At 41.8% G+C, this 11,905-nt stretch overlaps 2 protein-coding genes across 4 annotated transcripts; both read left to right on the top strand.

Moving 5' to 3' along the window:
* The first annotated feature begins 805 nt into the window (after positions 1–805).
* LOC109907053 (uncharacterized) lies at positions 806–3,428 on the top strand. 2 transcript variants are annotated; one of them, XM_020504854.2, is made up of 2 exons: positions 806–937; positions 1,606–3,428. In XM_020504854.2, the coding sequence occupies exon 2, from the start codon at positions 1,660–1,662 to the stop codon at positions 2,809–2,811; it is 1,152 nt and encodes a 383-aa protein (XP_020360443.1). In that variant the 5' UTR covers positions 806–937; positions 1,606–1,659; the 3' UTR covers positions 2,812–3,428. The 2 variants fall into 2 exon arrangements, with proteins under 2 accessions (XP_020360443.1, XP_020360437.1); XM_020504848.2 differs by lacking the exon at positions 806–937 and adding an exon at positions 944–1,111.
* A 555-nt stretch (positions 3,429–3,983) lies between these two features.
* Positions 3,984–11,635, top strand: LOC109906866 (uncharacterized). 2 transcript variants are annotated; one of them, XM_020504712.2, is made up of 4 exons: positions 3,984–4,268; positions 5,791–5,910; positions 6,172–6,346; positions 6,853–11,635. In XM_020504712.2, the coding sequence occupies exon 4, from the start codon at positions 6,898–6,900 to the stop codon at positions 10,804–10,806; it is 3,909 nt and encodes a 1,302-aa protein (XP_020360301.2). In that variant the 5' UTR covers positions 3,984–4,268; positions 5,791–5,910; positions 6,172–6,346; positions 6,853–6,897; the 3' UTR covers positions 10,807–11,635. The 2 variants fall into 2 exon arrangements, with proteins under 2 accessions (XP_020360301.2, XP_020360307.2); XM_020504718.2 differs by lacking the exon at positions 5,791–5,910.
* The last annotated feature ends 270 nt before the right edge of the window (positions 11,636–11,905 follow it).

The following is an 11,905-nucleotide window of genomic DNA, read 5'->3' as shown; positions in this document are numbered from 1 at the left end:
ATTGACGCACCGTTGCATTAATCGACGCTAGGGGGCTAATGTCCGTTTTTTGTGTGTGCCACCAATTAAGAAGGTGGTAAAGGCTATACTATTTACAGAATCTTGTTTTAAAGGCTTGTACTATTTGGTGAAATGGGTCACAGGAGGCACCGACTGGTTAGCCATTAAGGCATAAAAAGTAGTTTTTAGGAATGCATGTGTGATAAATATGTTGATAATTGAGCATTTTTCCCATATTTGCTTTCTTCCTAGCGTTGTACAAACCATCATGATCTCGCGAATTTACATTCTTTGTTGCGAAACGGAATGTAAAACTAGGTTTGTATTAGGATAGCTCCCCTCTTCCCTTCATTCATTACCAGACTCAACCAGAGATATTGGATATAATGACACGATGCTTGTCTTCGCCCTGACAATGGGAATCTTTGTCCACAGTGGAACAAGGGGCCTGTCAAGCTCCCGCCTATTCTTTGGATTGGTGGATTTACAACTCATTTTAATATAATTTTGAATATTCAATTAGGGGTGTTGCTGTCAACCTCCTGTAATTCAATGCTATGCTTGCTTCATAAATAAACATAAGACAGTCTCAAATTACACTAAGGGATGACTCCGTAGTTTCCGGGATGTCCCGTGCGTCACGCTTATATCAGTACGCTTTTTACAACCTAAGCATTACGAAACTTATATTAGATCAAATAAACCTCACGTATCAAAACAGCTATTCATTTTTTATCTTGATTAAATTCGACACTCATTGACCCCATACAAAAACTCCTCTTGATTAATAATGAATGTTCTGTGGAAAGATTTTGGGCGGAGTAAACCCTCTCGCTTCGCCTCTTTGTCTTTGACTCAATTAATCAACTTGCATACTCCAACCCGACAGGCGGCAGTGTTATATTGCATTTGGAAGTTTACCCGCCAACGAAACGAAGTAAGTTGTATTTTCCACCTCGCTGCCGCGGATGCGTTCCAAAATTCAGCCTATAAGGTTATGAAATATGAATAAAGCTACGTAGCAATATTATAGCAAAGTTACACATGTCAGAATTTTAGATGATCGATGGCAGTAATATGAACGTGGACAGCTGTGACTCGCCGGTGTAAGGTAATGCTGCTAACGTTAGCTAGGCTAGCTATGTTTTGGGAATGGATAGCTAACGTTAGCTAGCTATACTAACAAACATTTCCTAGCTGACTGGCTAGCTAGCTATCAATATAGTTAGGTATATATGTCAAATGTAATTACTTGTGTCGATGTACTATTAAGCTTTAGTTTGCAAATTGGGTTTAAGCTTTTGAACACCCCACTGGTCCAAGAAACAAAGACCCCCAAATGTGGGCCAGCGCCGGTCTTTGGGTGACGCCGTTTCATAGTGATTTACGACCAAGGTGTTAGCTAGCTATATAGTGCATTTATCAATATCACACTACTTAACAAGTTAGCGTAAGTCTAAAGGCTAGCACGCCCTACAGCTACCTAATGTTATGTTGCTGAATTATGTGCCCTGCTTTTTATGCAATACTTCCCTGTGGATATATAATTTCTAATCAGTACAGTTGAACAGGCTTTCTAAAATAATATTCTTTCTGTTACCTCAGACACTCCAGAGAGACCCTATTCTACATGAATCATCACATTGAGGACAGGTCAAGATGCAAAAGCGGAACTATATGAAAGGGGAAAGGGAGCTTGGTGATGGTGGACCCCCTTTTTGCTTTAGTTGTGAAAGGGTCTTTCCAGACCAAACGTCATTTCATGACCACTTTTGTCCTGCGGCTGGTTTCATCTGCTCCTGTGGAACAGAGTTCTCCATGTATGTTGATATGATGGAGCACAGTGGGTTACATGAACCAGGCCACACTGTAATTAATTATAGCACCATAAAGAAGGAACAATATCAGCGGGAGAGAGAGTACAAGGAGCAGCTTTCGAGGCTGGTATTGACGGCGGGGCAGGGAAGCTGGGCTAAGCCTGGACCGACTCCGATGCTATCGGCCCCTATTCCACGAGCCACAAAGCCTCCACCTGGTCCAAGTGCCCCAACAACAGACCTCTGGCACCAATTCCAGCCAGTGGTGTTGGTGGAGACCCTGCGCAAGTTTGGAAGGACAAAGCCCTACAGGTGTGCCTACTGTGAACTGGGCTTTGCAACAAAAGACTTACTCGTATGGCACCACAACACTCACGCAAGAAATAAAGTCCATGGCTGCCTGCGGTGCGGGGTTCTCCTGCTCAGTAACAACAAGTCACCACAGCCTGGCCACCACCAGTGTGGATCATATCGGGCAACTCCTGAAAGCAGATTCACCACTGCCACAGTGTTGAGTAACAGGAAACAGCCCGCGGGGTATGCTAAGAAGGTTGTCCAGCGTCAGCCGTGTCCGGACCCGTTCAGTGGGGAGCTGCAGCTAGGGATGCATATGGTCTCACAGCAGCCCATTCCAGGGACTTCTGGAACAAAATACTTGAAGTGTAGAGTGTGTCAGGAGCCCTTCCAAACTGTCAAGCTGCTCGAGAGGCACCGTTGCACAATGGCGGCATCCTTTTTTGCACAGGAACTGGGTCTGATGTCTGGCAAACAGCTCAATGGTCACAGAAAAGGGGAGGGGACCAGCCCATACTCCTTGCCTCAAAGCAATGGTGACAAGGAGCTGGCGTTCAACATTCAAACTTCAACGAATGTAACTGTATACGACCACAAGGCAGTAGGCCCGGATAGGGGCACAGGGTTGTCTGCCGTTTCTGTAAAAACTGAGGTTTCGGATGATGACTGTTTTGTGATTGAGGATGCGTTTTCATGCTAGTCGGAACTAGGAAACTCTGAAATTTCCGACTTGCTAACTGGTTGAACACAGCATGTGTATAAAAACCAGTTAGTAAGTCGGAAATGTCAGTGTTTCCTTGTTCCGACTAGCACGTGAATGTGGCATAAAAGCTCCTTCACCAAACCAGGTTAGCTGTTATACCAACAATTAACCTCTTCCCTCCCAGTACTACAGACATGAACAGTGCAAAAAGCATTCCCAATGTGAACCCTCTGCATCTGCCACGGACATAAACATCTTCTATGGGTTATGGGTATGGTCCCTTTTTGTAAGGTACCGGCTTAACTCTTATCTAACTACTCAATTTACAACTAATCTGTCAGTAGCCTAGATTTTATTTTTTACCTTGATTTTATTTTTCAGTTGTGTGTTTGTCAAATGACATTGAAAATGTTACATATGCAGTATCAAATCAGTCTGTATGGTTCAGATAACCACAAACATTGTATGATAGTTTGTCTTTTGAAAATGCGCTTGTTTTTTTACAGTAGCTTTACTGAAAATGTGGTATAAGCAGCATTGGCCATATCACAAGAATGTGTTGGTTCTTTCTAGCCATTTCTGTGGTCTTGGAATAAAATGTTTTGTTTCCGCTCTCTCCCTTTTCTTTTGTAGCAACTAAAGTGTAATAATCTGTGTGTTCTCCGTATTTCAGGGACCAAAGCAATAGCAGCAGCCATAAGTGATAGCTGGAAAAGGCTATAAGGACACTCCTGATCTGCAAAACATTTATTTTTCTCCAGAATTACTTAAATTAGGTTACGGTTAGAGGTAGGTTTTAAGGTAAGAGACAGATTTAGATTTTGGTTAGTTGTTTTACAAGTCAGGGTCTGTTATAGCCTCTGCCAAGAGAGCATGATGGATATGTAGATAATGTATTCACTGATTGCTTGGGATTGCTCTCTGACATAGTTTGTCACTTGTGATTGCACATAGCATACAAAAATAGGGGTTAGTGTCACTTGTGAATGCACATAGCATACAAAAATAGGGGTTAGTGTCACTTGTGAATGCACATAGCATACAAAAATAGGGGTTAGTCGTCGTAGAATATTTTGCCATCTCATTAGAATTTTATTATCACTGCACACAGTTTTTGGGTAAAAAAAATATTTTTTTACCCGGTTGTCCATCTTTGATGAGGTAGGCAGGCATCGCGACACCATTTCCGGCCTACCGGGTGTTGAGTGAGGAGAAAAAAACAATTGAATCACGAATACAATAAGCTAACGTTTAAAATTATGGCACACACCACTGTATCTGAACGTTGGCGAAAACATACATGTTATGTGCAATGCATTTATATTTATAAATATTGATATTTTGTCGGGTTTGGACTACAAAATGGTATGTTGACATTAGCTAGCTAGCTTTCATCATGTCGACAGCTATCTAACTGGTGAATCGAGAACAAGTTTGCACTAACACATTTTTGGGTGAGTAACTGCGAGTTTTACATAAAACAGATCTAGCTATTGCGTGCATGTTTCTTTAGCTAGCTAACTGGATTTAGAGCATGTTTTCCAACATGTCGGCCTACCTGCAGAATTTCGCTACAGCTGACGTTAGTTGACACAGCTACATACCGTGCCTTCAGAAAGTGTTTACACCCCTGACTTTTCCCACATTTTGTTGTGTTATAGCCTACATTTTAAATGTATTCAATCGAGATTTTGTCACAGACCTACACAATACCCCATAATGTCAAAGTGGAATTATGTTCTTTAGACATTTTTACAAATGAATTAAAAATGAAAACCTGAAATGTCTAGTCAAGTAATCAGCCACGTTATGGAAAGCCTAAATAAGTTCAAGAGTTCAAATGTGCTTAAGTCACATAAGTTGCATGGACTCACTCTGTAAAATAATGTTTAACATATTTTTTGAATGACAACCTCATCTATTGGTAGATGGGTAAAAATTGTGAAGTTATTAATTAACACTGGATGGTGTATCAATACACCCAGTCACTACAAAGAGACAGGAGTCCTTCATAACTCAGTTGCCGGAGAGGAAGGAAACTGCTCAGAGATTTCAACATGTATGCTTGCCACCGGCAAGGACTAGAGTTTTTTTTGTATGTTAATACAAATAAATGGAATAGAGTTAAGCACAGGCAAAATCCCAGAGGAAATCCTGGTTCAGTCTGCTTTCCAACAGACACTGGGAGACAAATTCATCTTTCAGAAGGACAATAACCTAAAACACAAGGCCAAATCTACACGAGTTGCTTATCAAGATGACATTGAATGTTCCTGAGTGGCCTAGTTACAGTTTTGACTTAAGTCGGCTGCAAAGTCTATGGCAAGACTTTAAATAGACTCTCTAACATTGATCAACAATCATCTTGTCAGATGTCAGAGCCTGAATAATTATTTTAAGAACGTGTAAATATTGTACAATCCAGCTGTGCAAAGTTCTTCGAGCAGGTGAGTCAAGCTCATTCACATGGAGGTCCTAGTCCTAATCCTGCTGGATTTTGTTTTTTAAACTTTCAATTAAGTCCTCAACAACCAGGTGAGGGGAGCTCCTTATTAATCTGTGACCTTAATTCATCGATCAATGAAGAGTGAAAACCTGCAGACGTTTGGCCCTCCATGGAATGAGTTTGTCACATGTCTCAGAGACTTAACCAGAAAGACTCACAGTTGTAATCGCTTCCAAAGGTGATTCTAATATGTATTGGCTCAGGCGTATGAATAATTATGTAAATTAGATAATTCAGTATTTCATTTTCAATAAATGTGAAAACATTTTCAATAAACATGTTTTCGCTTTGTCATTATGGGGCGTAGAAGGGTGAGCATTTTTTTTATTTGGAATTCCGTCTAATAGAACAAAATGTGAAAGTCGAGGGGTATAAATACTTTCTGAAGGCATTGTAGCTAGCTGCCTACAGGGACGAGGAATAGATTGGATTTGGGAATTCCCGTAGCTAGTTTTTTTCACTTTGATTAGATCACTGGATGTCAGACAGCCTCAATGGGTTGTGGTGCCTACAACCTATCAATTTCATTCAAGACATGGAAGACACAAGGTGCAACATTTAAACCCAACAGAACAACACTACATCAGTGTGTGAGTATGTGAGATGCATGAAAGCTGTTTGGTGAGACTATTTGAATGACAGCATGGGGATAAAATGTTGCACAGGCTGCTAAATCTGGTGCAAAAATACAGATGCAAAATGTAGTGGGACCAGTGGTATATGGTTGTTAAATTATTATTAAAAAATGATTTCAAGTTAGTGGCACATAACATGACATTCGTTAAACTAAGACAGTTTTCAATGTTATGATGTAGAATCACGTGGCTCAAACCTCTGTTTCTTCTGTTTAGGTACCTGGGGACAGTAGTGGGGGTTACCTGGCTAGTTTGTGGTTGAAGAGGAGACACGTGGTTTGAACAAAAGCTGGATGATCGTTCTTGCCTGGGCTGTTATTGGAGGATCTACGTTGAACATTTATCTTTTCCTCATCAGTCCCGCCAGAGAGCCTGCCTAAAAATAAAGACAGTAAGTATTAAAATAGCATAAGGTAGTCACTAATGCATGTTGGAAATAGTAGCATCTTGTTACTTGTATCCCAGAGGCTAGAAAAACTCCATCCTGAATCTAGATTTAATGAGAATTCACCTCTTCCCTATGTTTGGTTTGAAAACAGAGCAAGAGACTGACTGACATGGGAAGTAAAATTTCCTTCAGTAGAGGAGTCAATGATGAGGAAACGGTCAGCCTTATCTGCTGCCCATAGCAACCCTCCTAAACCCTTGCCTGCCCTGACTAACGAGAAACCTGTAACTGCTGATACTGGCAATGGAGACGCTACTGTTCTAATGTGTCCCCCTTCAGGGTATTTTCATGTCTAGAACTGTGTATCTGATACAATATACCCATATATTTGTGCGATATGTGCTGAGTTTGGCTGTTTCTATATTTGATTATGAAAACTAAGACCGGCGCAAAAGAAAAGTATTAGCGCGTTATACCCTGTTTTAAATATATATATATATGTTTTACAGCCATCTGAAGAGAAGATCAGCAAGGAGGTAGACAACTGCCATAACATGCCCCCAATGAAGGAGCCCTTACAAAGACTCCAACTACAGAGAGAAAGTAAAAGCCAACAGAACAAAGTGGTAGCTGAACCCTCTGACACACGGTCACTACCAGGTACCCCTGTTTCGGTTGTCCATCCTAATTCCAGAAAGGTAAACTCTGGTGACATTAATCACAGAAGAAAGCTCACAAAGACCCAGGCAAATATGGAGAAAATGCATGTTAATTCACCTGCTACTGGTCATGCTAGAACTCAATGTGAAAGTGCCAATCCTGAAGTGCATTTATCACTTACTGGGAGTGAGCAAACATTGAACTGTATCACAAAAGAGCTGGTGGGTGTAACAAGGCCAGCAGCAGTAGATGTTGTTAGGAAACGTGGTCGCCCTCACAAGAAGGCAAAGATGCTGCATACTGTGCTACAAACAGTGGAGAGTTCTTCTCATCTGAGCACTGCAGAATCAAAGGATTGGAGTGAAACAATGTCTGACAGAGCGAATGCTATTTCCTTTACTACAAACTGTGTAGAAAACAGGGATGACACATCTCTCAGAGCTATTGAAACAAAAGCAATACCTCTAAACTGTGAACCAAGCAATACAGCGGTGTCTGTTCTTGACTTGTCCCCCCAAGACCATCAACCAGCTGAATCCAGCCCTGTGGCTATCTCACCCTTGGAACCAAAAAGGAAAAGGGGACGACCAAAGGGGTCGACCAAGAAACGACCAGGAAGAACCATGAACACTATTTCAGTGCAACAATCCCATGTAACAGAAGAAAACATTGTAATTAAAAAGGAACCTGATGAGATGCTATCTGGAAAGGAAAGGAGAGGAAACATTGGTCCTCAGCCTGAGGAAACTCCTGTTGAGCCTAAACACAGAGTAGGACGACCACCAAAGAAAACAACACTCGTGAGGCAGTTTGCGTTAGCACAGAGAAAATCACAGAGAAAATCATGTTCTATTACAGCATCTGTGAATTCTCAGGATATTACACCACAACATCAGAAGATTGAGACTGAGCGTTCAGATTATATAGCAAGGCATGTGTCTGTGTCGCTTAGTCGCGTTGATTCTCAGAGAGGTGGTAGGTCAAGTGGGACTGCTGACATGATCTCTAATGTGAAGTGTGAGGATATTGAAATAGAGCTGGGGGATTTTAAGTCCCTGACACAGTCAAATTGTCTCATGTCTTTTCAATGCCAAACTGACACCAGTGTGAAGGTTGAGCCCTGTAATACTAGTTGTGAAGGCACTGAATTCAAAAAGCCACTCAAAGTTGACAAACGCAGAGGATCTGCTGGCACTGCTCCCAGAAAGCGATCCCGGTTCGTTTTTGGAAAAACGAAATACAAAAAAGGAAAGAGGAAAAGGTTCATTGATGATAGAGGTAGACTCCAACGTGTGACCTCACAGGGAGATCCAGACACCATGTCAAAGCAGGTCGATGAAGGCAATGGTGATGTTGGAAAGGAGATGGACTGTGGCGAGTCAGCTTGGGAGTATGAGGGCAACACAAATGACAGCTTTTCAAATGGAAGTAAGTCAACAGATGAAGGATTTAAAGATTTGCCTGAGAGTCACCAAAATCCTATCGTCACTGATGTAAACATATTAGAAACTATGTCGCATGAGTCCTTTTCGAAATCAGATGTCGTACAAGGTGAATTTACAAGTAAGAAAATCAAGAAAGAGAGAGATGGTGTAGGCGATGAAACTGAATATAACCCAACAAGCAGTTGTCCGAAGGCTAGGGGTCGACCAAAAGGGAGACCAAAAGGCACAGGGAAAACGTGTGAGTACTGCGGACGCCATTTTGATTTTGTGTCTGTATATACCGTCCATCTACGCACTCATACAGGCGAAAGGCCCTATAAGTGCATTGATTGTGACCAAGACTTTGCCCAGCTATCTAACTTAAAAAGTCATGTCAAGAAACATAACAAGCGCTGTCAGCCTCTGAAGTGTCCTTATTGCAAAATGAAGTTCAGTAATTCAGAGGAATTGCTTGCTCATTGCAAGTGGCACTCGCAGAACCCGAACCAGGACTCTGAGCCTGAGAGTAAAACGAAGGATAACAGAAATGAGGCCACTCATACACCCCTTGTTTCTCTGAAAGAAAGGAGAAAAAGGGGAAAGGGGGGGATACTCAAATGCCACATTTGTGGGAAAGTGTTTCCCTTTTGGTCTGGTCTGCAGGTTCATATACGTATGCACACTGGGGAAAAACCATATATCTGTAAAGTATGTGGGAAAGCCTTTAGTAATCGCTCATCAATTCGTATTCATGAGGTGACACACTGGTCCATTAAGCCTTACAACTGCACATGGTGTGGAAAGAGTTTCACTCAGTTGTCATCTGCAAAAAAACATCCCTGCAAGGGCCTGAGGGAGAGTAATGACAGAGGGAGCCGGAAGAAGCCTTTCATATCTTTTACATGCCACATCTGCGAAGAGAGATTTGTTCAGAGGCGTCAGTACAAAACCCACCTGAAAACCCATGCTGGTGTGAAGCTATTTCGCTGTTTATTCTGTGACCAGCTGTTTAGTGTGATGTCAGAATTTGAAGAGCACCACCAATATTGCACCAAAGTTAGGGGGGAGAAGATGACATCCAAATCTGAATTTAGGATTTGGAAACCTAGAGCCCCTAATCAGCAAAGCTTGCAGCAACCAAGTGTCAAGAGTCATTCACCAGTCACCCAATTAGTATTTCCTGCAGCTGCTGATAGTCACCCATTTCAGAACCTTGGACAGAGTTCAGCTTCCTCTGCCTCATTGCTGAACTGTGAACCTACCTCACAGCAAAAACAAAGTGGTCGTCTGTCTTCACAAACACATCCCAATAAAGCCATTGCTACAACTCTGCGCCCCTTCCAAACATGCATTATACCCACAAACAATCTCACCCCACTTGTATCAAAGTTGAACAGTCTAGATCGTAAATCTGACCCGAGGAAGTACTTATGCCCACGTTGTGGAAGACTTTTCAGACACACAGGAAGACTCCGAGCCCACATGCTAACTCATGCCCACAGTCAGAGCTACACCTGTGACTGCTGTGGAAAGACCCTGGAAAGCTGGAAAAAACTTTGGCTTCACCAGCGAATCCACAGACAGAAACTAGGACGGTTCTCATGTCCAAAGTGTCGCCAAGGTTTCCGCTTCGTTGGGCCCTACAAGCAGCACATGCTGCGAGAACACCCGGAGTACCAGTGGATCGATGAGAGACCAAACAAAACTCTCCAAGGACTTGAACAGCAGCAGTGCCTGCCTTATCAATGTGAGGAGTGCAACGCCAGCTTCAGGACACTAGATATGCTTTTCAATCATCAGCTTTGCCATTCCTCACCAGGTGACCACAGTATGTGGATACAGGACGACTGCTATGATTACTCTCCCTCGACACATGAACATGATGTACCTTCCAACGTGAATGGATTTGACCCTCACATGAACAGTGGCGTAACACACTCCCATCAGGAACTCCACCATACCTACTACCCTTCTCCGCCTCTTCAAGCAAACCACCCACGAGGTTCACATCTCCTTCATTACTTTTCCAATCATTCAGACGTACTACATTCACTATCACCCCTTATACCTGTGCCTCCCCCAATGCAACACCCAGGTTTCCAACCAGGCCTCCAGTTATATGACTCCACCCAGCTGCTCACAAGCCCTCTATCACCACTGTACTCACAGGTAGAGACTATTCCAAACCCTGACAGAAAAGATGGGAATGTAAACAGGAAGCAGAGTAGAATTTATGGGAATGCGGCGAAACGTGCTGCTAGATCCAAGGAGGACAAGGCGACAATGGGGGGGTTGGATTGTGCGGAGTGTGGTGTTCAGTTTCCTGCTGTCTCGCAACTCTATGAGCATTATTTGCAGCATGCCAGGGGAGAGGTGTAAGAAATGAAAATGAGGGACCTTTTTCTAACACAAAAGCACGTTATCCTCCCATCTATTTCTCAGAGGTTTATCAGTTTAGAAATGGCTTATAGGTCAACTAACAAAACACATAAGGGGTTGTTGTATTGATGTGTTGGAGTGAATATTCTGTTGAATGGAGATTGTTACTCTGGTTGGTCGTTAGGGAAGCTGATTACTTTTGGTTGTTATTCGATTTACTTACACTATGATCAATTTTAAGTTGACAGTATTTTATTTTTCTTTGGCGGGTGTCCCTTAATCTGAAAAAATGGTCAGTGCTTTTATACATTTGAGTAGCTGTAGCAGGTTTTCAGACGAGGACAGATCATGGCCTGCAATCTATTTTTTCAATGGAAGTTTGAGTGTAAATTGCTATGCTTGATCATGGAACATTGTCATACCACTTTTTGTCATTGTATAAACCTCTTACTGTCAGACTCTGATTCTCAACTGATGAAAAATAATGTTGTAATTTAGCCTGCCAATACAAGTGATTAACATACCTTTTTATTTTGTCCATGTATTTAAAAGAAAATTAGAAACCTCATATTTTGCAAGTTAGTCATTTATTCTATGTTTAAGTGTTGATTTGTAACTTATGCAAGAAAAATATTTTCACTGCCAATACTCTAGTCGTTTTACCTAATAGGCCTACATTCCCTCATGTTTACAGAAAGTTATTTTGTTTAGAAAAGCAGTACTTGTTCTGTTGCTGATGAACTGACAGCTGTTTACATACTGTATATTTTACTTTCTAGTTTCACTCAGTTATTGTGTCAGATAAAAATAAAAGCCACCTTTCTAATGTTGTGCTTGTTTAATTTCAGACATATAGCCTATCACAAGTACATATGTAGGCCAACAGGACACATGTCATGTGGGATTCACTTGCAGGTTCGAATTATTTTGTTGTAGAATGCCCTTTTGAAGGCACTGTTCTCATCGACGTATTGAATGGTAATGTCGTTTGCTCACTGTGGAGAACAAACTAACTTTCCCCAGATGATGGGGTGACTCCCCATGTAAGATTTAACATTTTTCAAGACTTTAACTTTGAAATCAGATTGATGTGTTATGT

This window comes from Oncorhynchus kisutch, linkage group LG2 (assembly GCF_002021735.2).
Source record: "Oncorhynchus kisutch isolate 150728-3 linkage group LG2, Okis_V2, whole genome shotgun sequence".
Lineage (NCBI taxonomy): Eukaryota > Metazoa > Chordata > Actinopteri > Salmoniformes > Salmonidae > Oncorhynchus > Oncorhynchus kisutch.
The sequence above is the reverse complement of the archived record's forward strand: the minus strand, read 5'-3'. Positions and strand labels throughout refer to the sequence as shown.